General features: G+C 39.0%; 1 protein-coding gene across 1 annotated transcript in view; it reads right to left on the bottom strand.

The window, feature by feature from the left end:
* Nucleotides 1-16,186, bottom strand: part of dagla (diacylglycerol lipase, alpha) — a 179,587-nt gene that overhangs the window by 26,801 nt on the left and 136,600 nt on the right. The window contains exons 18-19 of the mRNA XM_060838471.1: nt 9,718-9,847; nt 4,145-4,299 (exon numbers count right to left, since the gene is read on the bottom strand). Coding sequence (XP_060694454.1) covers nt 4,145-4,299; nt 9,718-9,847 — 285 coding nt within the window. The remainder of the gene's footprint in view (nt 1-4,144; nt 4,300-9,717; nt 9,848-16,186) is intronic.

The following is a 16,186-nucleotide window of genomic DNA, read 5'->3' as shown; positions in this document are numbered from 1 at the left end:
CATTTGGATACAGAACTGGCTCAAAGGTAGAAGACAGAGGATGGTTGTTTTTCAGACTGGAGGCCTGTGACCAGTGGAGTGCCACAAGGATTGGTGCTGGGTCCTCTACCTTTTGTCATTTACATAAATGATTTAGATGCGAGCATAAGGAGGTACAGTTAGTAAGTTTGTAGATGACACCAAAATTGGAGGTATAGTGGACAGCGAAGAAAGTTACTTCAGATTACAACAGGATCTTGACCAGATGGGCCAATGGGCTGAGAAGTGGCAGATGGAGTTTAATTTAGATAAATGCGAGGTGCTGCATTTTGGGAAAGCAAATCTTAGCAGGAGTTATACACTTAATAGTAAGGTCCTAGAGAGTGTTGCTGAACAAAGAGACCTTGGAGTACAGATTCATAGCTCCTTGAAAGTGATGTCACAGGTAGATAGGATAATGAAGAAGGCGTTTGGTATGCTTTCCTTTCTTGGTCAGACTGTTGAGTATAGGACATGGGAGATCATGCTGCAGTTATACAGGACATTGGTTGGCCACTGTTGGAATATTGCGTGCAATTCTGGTCTCCTTCCTATCGGAAAGATGTTGTGAAACTTGAAAGGGTTCAGAAAAGATTTTCAAGGATGTTACCAGGATTGGAGGATCTGAGCTACAGGGAGAGGCTGAACAGGCTGGGGCTATTTTCCCTAGAGCGTCAAAGGCTGAGGGGTGGCCTAATAGAGATTTACAAAATTATGAGGGGCATGGATAGGGTAAATAAACAAAGTCTTTTCCCTGGGGTCAGGGATTCCAGAACTAGAGGGCATAGGTCAAGGATGAGAGGGGAAAGATATAAAAGAGACATAAGGGGCAACTTTTTCACAGAGAGTAGTATGTGTATGGAATGAGCTGCCAGAGGAAGTGGTGGAGGCTGTTACAATTGCAACATTTAAAAGGCATTTGGATGGGTATATGAATAGAAAGGGTTTGGAGGGATATGGGCCAGGTGCTGACAGGTGGGACTAGATCAGGTTGGGATATCTGGTTGGCTTGGACGGGTTGAACCAAAGGGTCTGTTTCCGTGTTGTACATTTCTATGACTCAATGACTCTAAAAGACACAATTTGGCCTGTATAGACTGGGAGCAGCTACTTGCAGATAAAACTTTGACACAGCAGTGAGAGATACTCAAAGAGGAAATAGCAAAGAGTAAAGGGAGAAATACATTCCCAAAAAGACAGAGTGGGACCAAGACCAGAGAACACTGGATGTCAAGATGCATAAAGTTTATGTTTTAAAAAATAGTTTATGGCAGACACAGAGAGTTCAATATGGCATTTTGCATAAAGGAGTATAGAAAGTGAAGAGAAATTAGAAAAGAGTAAATGAGAAAGCATTGACATCTGGAATAAAAATAATCCCAAAGGTTTTTCTTTGCAGATATAGAAATAGCAAGTGAATATCTAGAGTAAGAGTCAGATTCTTAAAGGTAATATGTTGCAGACCCAGACACACATCAGCACGGTTCTGAATGAATAACTTGTGTTGGTCTTCGCAATTGAAAAGGGCAATGTGGGCATAGACATCAGGGTAGAGCAATATTACAAGTTAATATAAAGAGAGAGGAAGTTCTGACAGCCTTTAAAATAGAGAAATCCAAAGGCCAGATGTGATGCATCCCAAGCTGTTGAGGGAGGCAAAGGAGGCAATATTAGGGATGCTGACAATGGTATCAGGCAGCACATCCTTAGCAATGGCCTGTTCACTAACGCCAGCATGGTTTTCTTTAGGACCACTCAGGTCCTGAACTCAATACAGTTCTGATTCAAAAATGGACAAAAGAGCTGTATGTCAGAGGGGAGGTCAAGCTGACTGAACAAATATAAGTGTTTAGTTCAGAGTGGTGCTGGAAATGCACAGGTCAGGCAGCATCCGAGGGGCAGGAAAATCGATGTTTCAGGCAAAAGTCCCCGCCTGCACTTAACATAAACATTGTATTTGACTCAGTGTGACACCAGGAATCCTAGTAAAATAAGAGCCCGTGGGAAACTGGGAGGAAAATGTCTGCAGGCTGGAGTCTTGCCTGGCAAGAAAGAAAAATAGTTGCATTGTTGGAGGTTAGTCAACTCAGCATCAAGACACCTCTGCAGGAGTCTTAGAACTAAATATCACTCCTTGATATCCGATGGGATTACCATCACTGAATATTGCAGTATCAACATCACCAGTATCCTGGAATTACCACTGATTAGAAACTGAACTGGACTAGCCATCTCAAAACTTGACTACAAGATCAGGACAGATGACAAGAATACTGCAGTGAGTAACTTATCTCCTGACTCCCTAAGGTCTGTTCACCATTTACAAGGCACAAGTCAAAAGTGTGATTGAGTATGTCCCACTTGCCTGAATGACTGCAGCTCCAACACTCAAGAAGCTTGACTCAACCAGGAAAAATCAGCCTGCTTGATTGGCACTACATTCACCACCAACGCATTGTAGCAGCAGTGAGTACAATCTATGAGATGCATTTCACCAAGGCTCTGTAGCCAGTACTTTCCAAATGCACAATCATTGCCATATGGAATGTAGTTACGTGGAAAAAGCACCTGCCTGCTTCACTTCAAGCTATTCACAATCCAGACTTGGAAATACTTTGCTGTCCCCTCAATATCATTGAGTTAAAATTCTGGGAGTACCTGCCTAACAGTACTGTAAGTATACTTACACCAAATGAACTGCAGCAGTTCAAAAAAACAACTTACCACCACTTTCGCCATGGTAACTATGGATGAGCAACACACATAGGCTCAGCCAGCACTGTCCACATTCCCTGAATGAATAAAAAAAGGCTAAACGCAACCCTTCAAGACCAAAACCTCAGCAGAACACATCCTCTAATTCAGCACTGACCTGGAATAAATAGGTATTTATAAATAGGCATAGAAAAAATATACTTTGTATCTAATTATTGGAGGTATGTTGTTTTTCTCCTGTTGCATACCATAAGTAGTATCATACCATAAATTATTTTCTTGAAGCAATTGGACTATGATCAATATAAGAGTTATAAATATTAACTCAAACAACCCTTAGATTCACATGGTACTGCTCATGGAATAATTGCTAAGATATTTTACAGGACTAGATGGTCAATAACAATAAAGAGTTTAACAGCAGAATGGATAAAGGTCAATAACGTAGACTTTAGGGGCTTTGGAAAGCAGGAACATCAACAGCAAAGTTAAGTGAATGAGACAGAATTCAGAGAACTGGAGAATATTTGCCAGAAATAAAAACTGGCTCCAATGGAGTAGAAGGTAGGCTTCATCCCTGAAGTAGATGAATGCCATCTTGGTGACAGACCTGGTGTGGGATAAGAAATACAATCTATTGGTCAACATAATATCAAAACTATACATGACCATAGGCAAATTGGTTGCAGTTCTGTAAACAATAGGTCAAAGTATTTGTTCAGTTATTCAAATTTCAAAGGCTATATTAAAATAAATAATTAATATAAAGAGACTGGGAAGAATAGTTCAAAAACATTATTGCAAACAAAAAAGTAATATCTTTAGGCTTACAATGATGAACATTCATGATAAAACATACTGAAAACCAACAAGCTCAATCTGAACGAGATTGGGAGAGTATACCTGGATTATTCAGAAAGTTGTGAAGGATTATGAGCATGCAAAAATGTCTGTCAGCAAAGGTCTACCCAGCTTGTCTCATGCAGATAAGCATCAAGAGTATGTTTAGATCCTATATGCCATGCAATTTCCTGGGAGAGGTGAAAATGAGATCAAAAGCAAAATCCAGTTAGGAAAAAGCTGCATTTTTCTAAATACATCCTATAGATAAAATAGATCTCATATCGTATACTCTCTACCTTCCCGTAAATTTTAATTAGGTTCTCAGAGATGCCACTTAAGCTTTGGAGCAGACAATCCTGTTTTTGATTTGGCTTTTGAGTTACTAATTAATGAAGAAAAGATTATATTTTAAAAACAATATTTTTCTTCTGACTTTCTGTCTCATGTTGTGAAGGCATGGATTAGTTATTAACCTTTACCTTCAAAACGAGACTTGAGCTACATTCACATTTTACTTCTGTCTCAGTTTTGGATTTTCTGTTCTGCATTTACTGTGGTGTTCTCTTACTTTACACTGGCATTCTTCCTTTGCTCTCCATGTTTTGTTGCTTGAGGCTGCTGCTGGACAATCATGTCCGGATTCAAATCCACCTCTGTTGGGCTGACCATGACTTTTGCTGCTCCTAGCAAAGCCGTCTTTCCTTTGTTGTAATTCTCTAACACCTAGTTTAGAGGAAATTAAATTGTTTTAAACAAATACAAGTGATGCGAATAAGTTCACATTTACTTAATTCACTTTGCAGATCATCTTTTTAAAACAGAGGTAAAGTCATATATAAATATTAAATGAAGCTAAATTGGGGACTGGGTGGGTACAATATGCTCTCTTAGGGATTTCAGTTTAATCTACTATATATTATGAGATGAATGCTTCACTTGCCTGTTAAATAAGCTCAAAGCACTCCTTATGATTGTGAGCTACAGCATAAATTTAGCAATAAACCCATTATCTCAGTCAGTGAGCTAACAAAGACAGTTGGTGCAAAAAATTTAAAAAGTCAAAGCAATGTTTGACTTTATAAGATATCAGTTTTAAATTTCCACAGTCGATTTTTGAAAGCATTTGAAGCCCAGAAACAAGCAGTCCAACCAACAGGACCATACTATGTGCTTTACTTCTGCTCAAGTGAGTTCCACGAAAGTTTGCTGAAGTAAGTTGATTCAAATATTCTCAGTACATCCAGTACAATGTTGGTGTGGGAGCTATTAAGCTGCTGTATGCCCTTGCACAGCAAACGTCCAGGTAATATCTTAAACACAATGACGAGAACTTTAAATTCAACAGATGCAAAAATGTAATTGGTTCATGAGTAAAGCCATGGGAAGATTCTATATCCAATTCAACGTGCAGTACTATCTCTAACTCACTTCTTACAAGTGTTTCTGTAATAGATTTGGCCTCTGTTTTATATTTGATGAATTCTCTTGTCAATACAGGAAGCCTGAACACTTCAAATGTTATCACTTTCTATATGATTGGGATGATACAACCACATAGATGAACTCCTTTAGAAAAATAAAGTGTGATTCATCTAAAATATACCATTATTCTCCCTTACACAAGAGATGAATTGATACTGTCAGTCAAAGGTCTGAATGCTTATTTCCTCTCATCTGTTTGACCACTCTGTTGTGAGGGAAAAAATATAGTCTCAAATTGCTAATGTCACTCAAGGGAGAAATGGATGTGTGTCTTCATTTAGACGAGCAATTACTAGACATTGCAGGTTTGAAAAACTGAGACTTGCTTTAAGTATTTATCCTTCCCCACTGAGGACAGCAAAATGACAAGTTTGGAATACAGAATGAAACAAGAACAGGGATGACAAACCTTACCAAATAACAGTACAAACATACCCTTGTGAAATGCAAGAGAAAACTTGCTAGAAATTATTTCATTAATTTAAGTTTTATTTGTTACTTCTGGCAACGATATCAGTATAAACATAATGTAATAGAATATCACCAGCCATCTAAGTTTTGGAACAAACACAGAAAATGCGGAAGGAACTCAGGAGGTGTGGCAACATCTATGGAGAAAAAAACAGAGTTATAACATTTCAAGTCTAATAAGACTCTCTCCAATTCTGAAGTAGTCATAGTGGACTCAAAACATTAACTCTGTTTCTCTCTCCATAGATGCTGCCAGACCTGCTGAGTTCCTCCAGCACTTTTTTGTGTTTGCTTCAGATTTCCAGCATCGGTAGTATTTTGCTTTTATTTTAAGTTTTGGAGATATCTGAAGTGGAGCTAATCTCTATTTTTAATCACAACTTTGAACAAACATGAACTGAGTAGCCTGCACCTGGCCTCCCAAACTCTACTGCACTATGCCATTTCTAACATACACTGCATTATATTCACAAATGTAATTGTTCACAAGCAAATCTGTAATAACTTGAAAGCACTAGCTTTCGGAGAGCTGCTCCTTCATCAGGTGATTGTCCAGTACTCTGAAAGCTAGTACTTCCAAATAAACCTATTGGACTATAACCTGGTGTTGTATGATTTTTAACTTTGTACACTCCAGTCCGAAACCGGCATCTCCAAATTATAATAACTTGCAAGAACAAGTGGAAATGAAATGATTCCTCAATTCATTAAATAAAAAGATAAAATGCTAATTTTATTTTTAGAACACAATTTTAATTGAAAATTAGAGTTTAAAAGACAATTGCAGTTTGAACTTGCTGATTTTGCTTCACTCCTGGCAGAGGCATGTTAGCCAGTGAATTACTTCATGTTAGGACAGTGTATGCAACCTTTACCATTAATTGTGCAGTGCAGGATATGTTTTCATTCATTTCAATAACTTGCTTAAAAATTAGTTGCAAATTTTCTGAAGGGTCATGTATGGCTGTGATTGAGACACTTAGATTAGAACAAAGAGGAGTACAGCATAGAAACAACCAACTGACACGTGATACCTTTCTAACACTAAAAATCTTTTGAATCTATGCACTCCATGTTCCTCCATTCCCTGCCTATTCATGTATCTGTTAAGGTGCCTCTTACATATTGCAATTGTACCTGCTCCTACCACCTCTTCTGACAGCACATTCCAGGCACTTACAATCCTGTGTAAAACAACTTACTTCTCACAACTATTCCCCTTTAATCTTAAACATATGACCCCTAAAATTTTCATTACTACTCTGGGAAAAAGACTCCAACTATCAGTCCTATCTATGCCTCTTAATTTTGTAAACTTTTAATAGATCACCACTCAGCCTCTGACATTCAAATGAAAACAAACTGAGTTTGTTCAGCCCCTCCACATAGCTAATACCATCCAAACCAGTCAAAATCCTGGTAAACCCTTTTTGTACACCCTTCAAAAGGCCCCGCATTCTTCTGTCAGAACTACTGACAATATTTCAAATATGGCCTAAAGTTTATATAGCTGCAACATGACTTGCCAATATTTATATCATATGCTCCAACCGATGATGGCAAGCATGCCATATGCCTTCTTAACCAATTTATCCACATATATTGCCACTTTCATGAAACTGTAGATTTGTATTCCACATCTCTCTGGATGTCAATGCTTCTACAGGTTCTGCCATTTACTGTATACTTCCCTCCTGCATGGGATCTTCCTAATGCAGCATGTGCATCTGTCCAGATTAAATTCCATCAACCCCCTCTCTGCCCAAGTCACAAGCCTATTTATATCCTATTTTTGCCTCTGGCAATCCTCCTCACTATCCACAGCTTCCTCCAACTTGCAAGTTGTCTGAAAACTTACTAATCAGACCACCTACATTCTACATTCTACACCTACATTCTCCTCCAAAACACTTAAAGCATATATATATTACAAACAGGATTTCTCACTCTACATTTCAAATGCCAATTCCTTTCCTTTCCTTTTCTTATTTTATTAATTTCAGCAGAGCAGTCTAATGGATCTCTTATCAATCACATTCCACACCTGCTTTCTGGAAGTGTCCTGTACATTCACTTCAATTAGATCAATGTCTATTCCCCTTATTCTACCAAAAACACTTCTAAAATTCCCTGCTAAAATGTAAAATATAAATTGCTGAATAAAATATGTTCATACTCCATTTGCCTTCAGAGGTATAAATAACTGCCATCTAGACAGATAAAAATACAGAACATGCAGTATGTGTATATGCAAATAACTTTAGGCCTACTTGCGACCCATTTCCCATCTTGCTGTTCCCTTTGAAATACTTGGTTTTTTACAATTTGCTCAGCTCTGTAAAATTCACATACCTATAATTCATTAACAGAAAAAGAAAACACTGTGAATGCTGGAACTCTAAAATTAATACAGAAAATGCTGGAAACACTTAGCAGATCAGGCAGCATCTGTGAAGAGAGAAACAGACTTAATGTTTCAGGTCAATGACTGCCTGTGATATGGTTGTGGAGAAAGACATTACATGGAAGTGTGTTATGTATTTTTAAAAAGCAAACAATAAGAGATATTGGATTTCATTCAGCATACAAAACAGAAAATTCAATTGGAGAGGGACATCAGCCAAAGACCAACGCAACACCACAGAGTGAAACAGAAAGGGACTCGACATCCGTTTAATATTTTTCTCCTCCTGACTTTGGAAAAAACTTCGAGTTATTTTGAGAAGTGTCTGCATTTGGTGATGGGTTCAGCATTATGGTTCAGTGTCCTTACATTATAATAGTCTTTAAAATTGCAATGTTAATGTCAGTGTTATTCAATTGACAATTAGCTTGCGTAAGCCAAAACTGAAAGCAAATCATAATTCTGCAACATGGACTAACAGAGGACCATTTTCTTTTCAGTTAAGACTTTAAGTAAAGCCACATCTGCTTATCAAAATTGATTAGAGACCTCAAAACAGACACAACTGACAGAGGAAGATAGTAAATTTGGTTATCTGTGATACAGTGATGGCTTTCTGGGTAACACGATCTTTTGGTTTCTAAAAATGTTCAGTCTTGTTATGAGAATGAATTACGATCATTCTCACCCATTAATTATACAATCACATAATATTAATGTTACATGTTACTCAGAAGAGCTTAATACAATAGAACAGTTGGCTTCATTATCATTAATAGTGCATCTTCTTATGCCCATTCAGGACTTGGATGAGTGTGCTGAGGGACAGTAGCACTGATTTAAATTGTGCAATGTCAGTAGAAATTTTATTAGTTGAAATTCAGTGCATGATAGCTGTAAAGTTACTTTTCATTCAAACTTTCCTGATTACCCCAACTTATAAAAGAACATCAACTGCACATATGACATTTTCATTGTCCACATCAAAATCTACGATGAACTGATATAAAACTGTCCAAACCCATTCCACATTGAGCCATTTTGGCAAGAGATTTTTTCAGTCCAGCAGTCCGACTTTGATTTTAACTCAAATACCAGCGATAAAAAGATAGAGGAGCTTAGCATTTGGGAGCATGTGTAGATCATTTGGCTCTTTGTAGTTGCCCCATCATTTGATAAAGTCACAACAGATCTGCTAGTGACCTTAATTCCACTTTTACCTGTCCTGTAAAGCCTTACTCCTTTGTCCATCAAAAAATCAATCAAATGAAGTCCACAAAAAGAAATATCTTTGCAACATCTATCCTAATAAGTCCTCTCAGGGCTGTACATGTATCAATTCTTATTTTTTCTAAACTCCGATGGCTACAGGGCCAACCTATTCAATCTTTCTCCATAAGATAATCATTATATCTAAGGGAATCAGTTGAGTGAATCTTATTTGATCTGTTTCTAAAGAAATCAAGGCATTTTTCAGTTAAGGAGACTTAACACTGGATAGATTAATCCAGATAGGGTCTCAGCAAGGTCCTGCACAATTGCAGTAATAGCTTTTTATTTTTATATTGCATTTCTCTTGAAATAAAGACCAACATTCCACTTGCCTTCCTAACTGCGTGCTGCACCAGTATACCAAGTACATCATTCATGTGCCAGGATACCCAATGTCAATATCCTGACAATGTAGAATTATATAGGAAAATAACTTATACTAGCTCACAATTTTTCTTTGCATTTCTGGATTTTGTTTAATCAGCTCAGGGCAAAATCATTTGGACAAATACCTTGTGCAATCCATCCATTACAACATGAGGCATGTGCTCATTCAGCATGGCAGCAGAGATGATGACCTCATCTAAAGTCTTGTTGTCACTCCAGATAGCATAGTAAGTTGACTCTTCTTGTCCACAGCAACTGCAAAAATTAACATGAAAGAAGATCACAACAGAATGCCCCAGAATATCACTCCCAACTCCAAATTCATTTTTTAACGAGTAGGAGCAGATATAAAATGTATATTGACCTCTATTAAAAATGGGAGATGCAAAACATACATGTCACCAGTTGGTCAGTTTTTTGCCCCGCGCGCGCGCGCGCACACACACACTCTCAACTGCACATCTCCCTTTGTAAACAAAGACTAACATAATACCTGCCTATTTAATCAAAGGGAAAATAGTAATGTCTAACCTCCAGTTATCATCTTGAGGCTTTGGGAACAGCAACAGTTAAGGTGCTACAACTGATCTCAGGAATTGTGGGCAACAATGGCAAAATTTGATTCAGGTGACTCCTACTAGCAAGTGAACTGTGGTCATGAAATTAAAAGTTATACTGCCATGTGATTAAATAACCTGCGAATACGCATAGTCTTGGCCCACATCAACAACTACCATTCTTAAAAGACACGAGATACTAAAGATCCTACACAATTTATTAGCAGCTGTGCAATCATATTCCTACTTCTTTAGCTGAATAAGAACAATCTTACAAAGATACAGTGTTGCCTTAATACAAAATTTAAAGCTTTAATATGAGAAAATAGTACAGTATTAAGTGTTTAAAACCTTGCAGATGAAAGAAAATGTTACAATATTGCTATTATAGAGAGTTTAAAAGTTTGAAGACAAGTTGTAAGTTTGCTGACTGAGCTGATAGATTAGATCTCAGACAGTTCTTCACCATGCTAGGTAACATCATCACTGAGCCTCCGATGAAGTGCTGGTGCTCTGTCCCGCTTACTATTTCTCTGACTTGGTCTGTTGTGGTGGGTGATATCATTTCCGGTTCTTTATCTGAGTCATTGGTAAATAGATCCAAATCATTTGCTAATGGAGTTCTGGTTTGAATGCCAAGCCTCTAGGAATTCCCATGCATGTCTTTGTTTAACCTGTCCCAGAATGGATGTATTGTCCCAGTCAAACTGGTGTCCCTTTTCTTCTGCGCGTATGGACACTAGTGATAGTTGGTGTATACGTTTGGTGGCTTTTTAGTGCTCCTGGTGGCGAGATTCCTGCCTGTCTGTCCAATGTAATGTTTGTTGCAGTCCATACAAGGTATTTTGTACATGACATTCATTCTGCTGGTTGTTGGTATGGGGTCCTTTAAATTCATCAGGAGCTGTTTCAGTGTGCTGGTAGGTTTGTGGGCTACATGATGCCTAGGGGCCAGAGTAATCTGGTCGTCGTCGACGAGATGTCTTTAATGTATGGCAGGGTGGTGAGAGTTTATGGGTGTGTTGTTCTCCTTGTTTAGAAATCGGCGGACTGCGTTTAATCGGGTACCTGTTGTTCCTGAATACATTGTACAGGTGCGTTTTTCTTTGGCACCTCATAGTTCCTGGGTGCTCAGTGTGTTGTGGCTCATTTAAATAATGTCGTAATGCAGGTTTGTTTGTGGGTGCTGGGATGGTTGCTCCTGTAGTTGAATATCTGGTCTATGTGCACAGCTTTCCTGTAAATGCTGGTCTGTAGCTGTCCATTGGCTGTGTGTTCTACCATAATGTCTAGGAAGGGGAGTCTGTTGTTCTCTGCCTCTTTGGGGAACCTTATACCTGTAAGGATGTTGTTTATGTGTTGGTGGGTTGCTCTAATTTGGTGCGTTTCGTGCTGACAAAGGTGTCATCCACATAGTGGACCCAAAGCTTGGGCTGTGGAAAGGACAGTTGGTTCTAGCTTCTGCTAAGAGCCCAGACGTTGGTGATCCCATAGGTATCCCACTGATTTGTTTGTAGGTCTTGGTGTTGAAGGTGAAGTGGGTCGTGAGGCACAGGTCTACTAGTTTGAGGATGCTGTCCTTGCTGATGGAGTTAGTGCTGAAAGGTGTTTGTGTCCTTGGTTCGTCTAGCAATGAAGCAAGTATTTCTTTGGCTCAGGTAATGTTTATTGATGTGAATAGGGCTGTCACGTCGAAGGAAACCATGACCTCATCATCCTCTACCTTGGTGTCTTGGATGATATTAAGGAATTCCTGGGTGGTGTGGATGGTGTGGCTTGAATTTTCTATTAGCTGTTTCAGTTTGCATTGCTGTTCCTTTACCAGTCTGCATGTCACTGTACCAGGAACTGAAACTATGGGTTTGAGGGGGTTCACTTGTTTATGCACCTTTGGTAAACTGTAGAAACGGGGTGTGTTGGATCATTCAGGTTCATTCTTTGGACGTCTGTCTTGTAATTTCATCTGTCTTATGACGTTCCCTCAGGGTTGCTGTAATACGGTTTTCTAACAGTGGAGTCAGGTGCATCGCCACCTGTTGGCAGATATCAATATCTGCGAGTAATGGGTTTGCTTTTTCAATATATTGTGTTCTTTTAAGGATGACGGTCATTGTGTCATAGAGTCATAGATGTACAGCACAGAAACAGACCCTTCAGTTCAACCCGTCCATGCCAACCAGATATCCCAACCCAATCTAGTCCCACCTGCCAGCACCCAGCCCATATCCCTCTCAACCCTACCTATTCATATACCCATCCAGATGTCTTTTAAATGTGCAATTGCACTAGCCTCCACCACTTCCTCTTGCAGCTCATTCCATATATGCACCACCCTTAGGTCTCTTTTATATCTTTCCCCTCTCACCCTAAACCTATGCCCTCTAGTTCTGGACTCCCTGACACCAGGGAAGAGACTTTGTCTATTTATCCTACCCACGCCCCTCATGATTTTATAAACCTCCATAAGATCACCCCTCAGCCTCCGACACTCCAGGGAAAACAGTCCTTCTCTATTCAACCTCTCCCTACTGCTCAAATTCTCCAACCCTGGCAACATCCTTGTAAATCTTTTCTGAACCCTTTCAAGTTTCACATCTTTCCAATGGGATGGAGACCAGAATTGCACGGTCTCCAAAAGTGACCTAACCAATATCCAGGATTAGTGGTGCTGGAAGAGCAATATCCTGTACAGCAGCAACATGACCTCCTAACTCCTGTACTCAATACTCTGACTAATAAAGAAAAGCATACCAAACCCTTCTTCACTATCCTATCAAGGAGCTATGAACCTGAACTCCAAGGTCTCTTTGTTCAGCAATGTTCCTTAGGATCTTACCATTAAATGCACCAGTCCTGCTAAGATTTGGTTTGCCAAAATGCAGCACCTCGCATTTATCTAAATTAAACTCCATCTGCCACTTCTCAGCCCATTGGCCCATCTGATCAAGATTCCGTTGTAATCTGAGATAACCTTCTTCGCTGCCCACTACACCTCCAATTTTAGTGTCATCTGCAAACTTACTAACTATACCTCTAATGCTCACATCTAAATCATTTATGTAAATGATGAAAAGTAATGGACCCAGCACCAATCCTTGTGGCACTCCACTGGTCACAGGCCTCCAGTCTGAAAAATAACCCTCCACCACTATCCTCTGTCTTCTACCTTTGAGCCAGTTCTGTATCCAAATGGCTAGTTCTCCCTGTATTCCATGAGATCTAACCTTGCTAATCAGTCTCCCATGGGGAACCTTGTTGAATGCCTTACTGAAGTCCATATAGATCACATCTACTGCTCTGCCCCTCATCAATCCTCTTTGTTACTTCTTTAAAAAACTCAATCAGGTTTGTGAGACATGACTTCCCATGGACAAAGCCATGTTGACTACCCCTGTTGACTTGACTACCCCTGTTGACTTGACTTTCCAAGTACATGTACATCCTGTTCCTCAGGATTCCCTCCAATAACTTGCCCACTACCGACATCAGGCTCACTGGTCTATAGTTCCCTGGCATGTCCTTACCACCTTTTGCCAACAGTGGCACCAACCTCCAGACTTCCGGCACCTCACCTGTGACTATCGATGATTCAAATATCTCAGGAAGAGGCTACTAATCACTTCCCTAGCTTCCCACACAGTTTTCGGGTACACATGATCAGGTCCTGGGGATTTATCCACTTTTATGCATTTCAAGACATCCAGCACTTCCTCCTCTGTAATATGGACATTTTTCAAGATGTCACCATCTATTTCTCTACATTTTGTTTCTCCCATATCCTTTTCCACAGTAAATACTGATGCAAAATACTCATTTAGTATCTGCCCCATCTTCTGCAGCTCCACATAAAGGCCACCTTGCTGTTCTTTGAGGGGCCCTATTCTTTCCCTAGTTACCCTTTTATCCTTAATGTATTTGTAAGAACCCTTTGGATTCTCCTTAACGTCATTTGCCAAAGCTGTCTCATGTACCTTTTTTGCCCACCTGATTTCCCTCTTAAGTATACTCCTAGTGCCTTTACACTCTTCTAAGGATTCACTCGATCTATTCTGTATATACCTGACATATGCTGCCTTCTTTTTCTTAATCAAAACCTCAATTTCTTTAGTCATCCAACATTCCCTAGACCTACCAGCCTTTCCATTCATTCCACCATTAAAATGTCCTTTGCTGCCCAACTCAGCATTATCATGTCACATTCTGGATCAGTGGTGCTAGAAGAGCAAAGCAGTCACAGCTGTATTATAAAGCTGGCATTCTTTGGTTGGGGGTGCGGTGGGAGATAGGGGGGAGAATAGGTGGTGGTGGGGAAGACAAATGAGACAGAGAGAGTATGGGATTTCTGATAATCACAAGTATGTTTTTGCTGTTAGGAGATGTGAACACATTATGATATAATCAGATAATATAATCATGTACTTGTTTTAATATGATTTGATAAGATAATACTGTGTAATAATCTGGAATGTAGACTACATGAACACTGTTAATAGAGATATGGGTAATTTCCAACATCCTATTGATGTTGGAAATTTAAACTAATGTGAAATTTTGGATTTTATTAATTTTTGTTTTAAAATTCACCTTCGCCTCTTTTCCTCTTACTCCTATCCTTTCTTCACCATCTTTATTTCTTTTCTGCACTTGATTTGACATGAACTTTACCCATTTTAATTTATATTTTCAGATCAGTCCTTGTGCTGCTACTTTCACAGTGTTTCAATCATATTTGTTAAGGAGATACGAAGTTGGTTGCCCTGATCACCAGGTCTCAGATGCCTGGTTTGATTAGATTCAATGTTACTAATTACATTTCCAGCTACTTGCAAAGCAAAACAAATTCAAACCTTTTAAGATTCAAGGGCGATTGTGACGGATGGCAGATGTCATCAAATTGCCCTGCACAGCGAATTATAGAGATTGCATCAGATCTCATTTCAAATTCTGGCTTGCTCTTTGCTGCTACCAGTCTTAATTTCTGGCACTAGATGGTGATGCAGAGCTATAATAGCACCATTGTGCAACCTGACAAATTGGAGCAAAGCCTGGACCTTAAATATAAGGAACAGGACTGGATTATTCAGATAGTTACGATTTTCAATTAGATCATGGTTTATCTACATGTTAATACCATTTGCCAAATTTTCTCCAGATCCCTAAAATCCCTTACCAACCAAAATCTATTAAATCTCAAAACTCCAATTGTCACAGTATACACAATCACTTAAGGAAGTGTTCCAAGTTTCTGCTATTAATAGTGTTAAAAATAATTTGCTAATTTCACTCCCAACTCTAATCTTATATGCCTTCCTCTTGATTTCTTCCACCACAGGACAAAGAGTCTCAGTATCTACCCCAGCAAATCCATTCAACACGAGAAACATCTTAACTAGATCATGCTTTAGTCTCTTACACTCAAAGAAATACACACGATTTTTTATGCAACCCCTGTTTTCATAATTTAATCCATAACTTGAGTTCTGATATTATTTGAATGAAACTTGGTTATCCTGCTCCAAATCCAGCTATTTTTTTCGAATATGATATGCAAAACTAAATGTAAATTTTACAGTGCCTTATCAAAGCTCAGTAAAACAGAAGTATCACTTCCTCCCTTTACAGTTTTTACCCCTTGATATAAAGGCCAATATTGTACCAGCCTTTATTTATTTGCACCTGTCTTCTGGCTTTTAATTATTTCTGTACTTGGACTACTAAATCTCTGCTACTTTGCAGTCTCTAGTTTATCATTTTGTAAAAACCTGTGTGCTTTCATTGGTCCAGACCTGAGCTTTGCATGGCCATAGCTTTGTCCATTCAGTTGATCTGAGTCCCTTTGCAATTCACTGTTCCCACCTGCAGTACCTAGTATAGCCTTACCTGAAAACTTGAATATGCAACTCTTCACTTACATCAGGAGCAAATAGTGTTAAAACTTGAATCGAGAAGACAATCAGGAGTTTCACCATGAAAGGCAGGAAGGTAGGGAAATTCTGAGTGAAATTATTCACAAGGGCTTTTACAGCAGCTTTCTTGC

This window comes from Hemiscyllium ocellatum, chromosome 18, assembly GCF_020745735.1.
Source record: "Hemiscyllium ocellatum isolate sHemOce1 chromosome 18, sHemOce1.pat.X.cur, whole genome shotgun sequence".
NCBI classification, from domain to species: domain Eukaryota; kingdom Metazoa; phylum Chordata; class Chondrichthyes; order Orectolobiformes; family Hemiscylliidae; genus Hemiscyllium; species Hemiscyllium ocellatum.
This window is presented reverse-complemented; position numbering and strand designations above follow the sequence as displayed.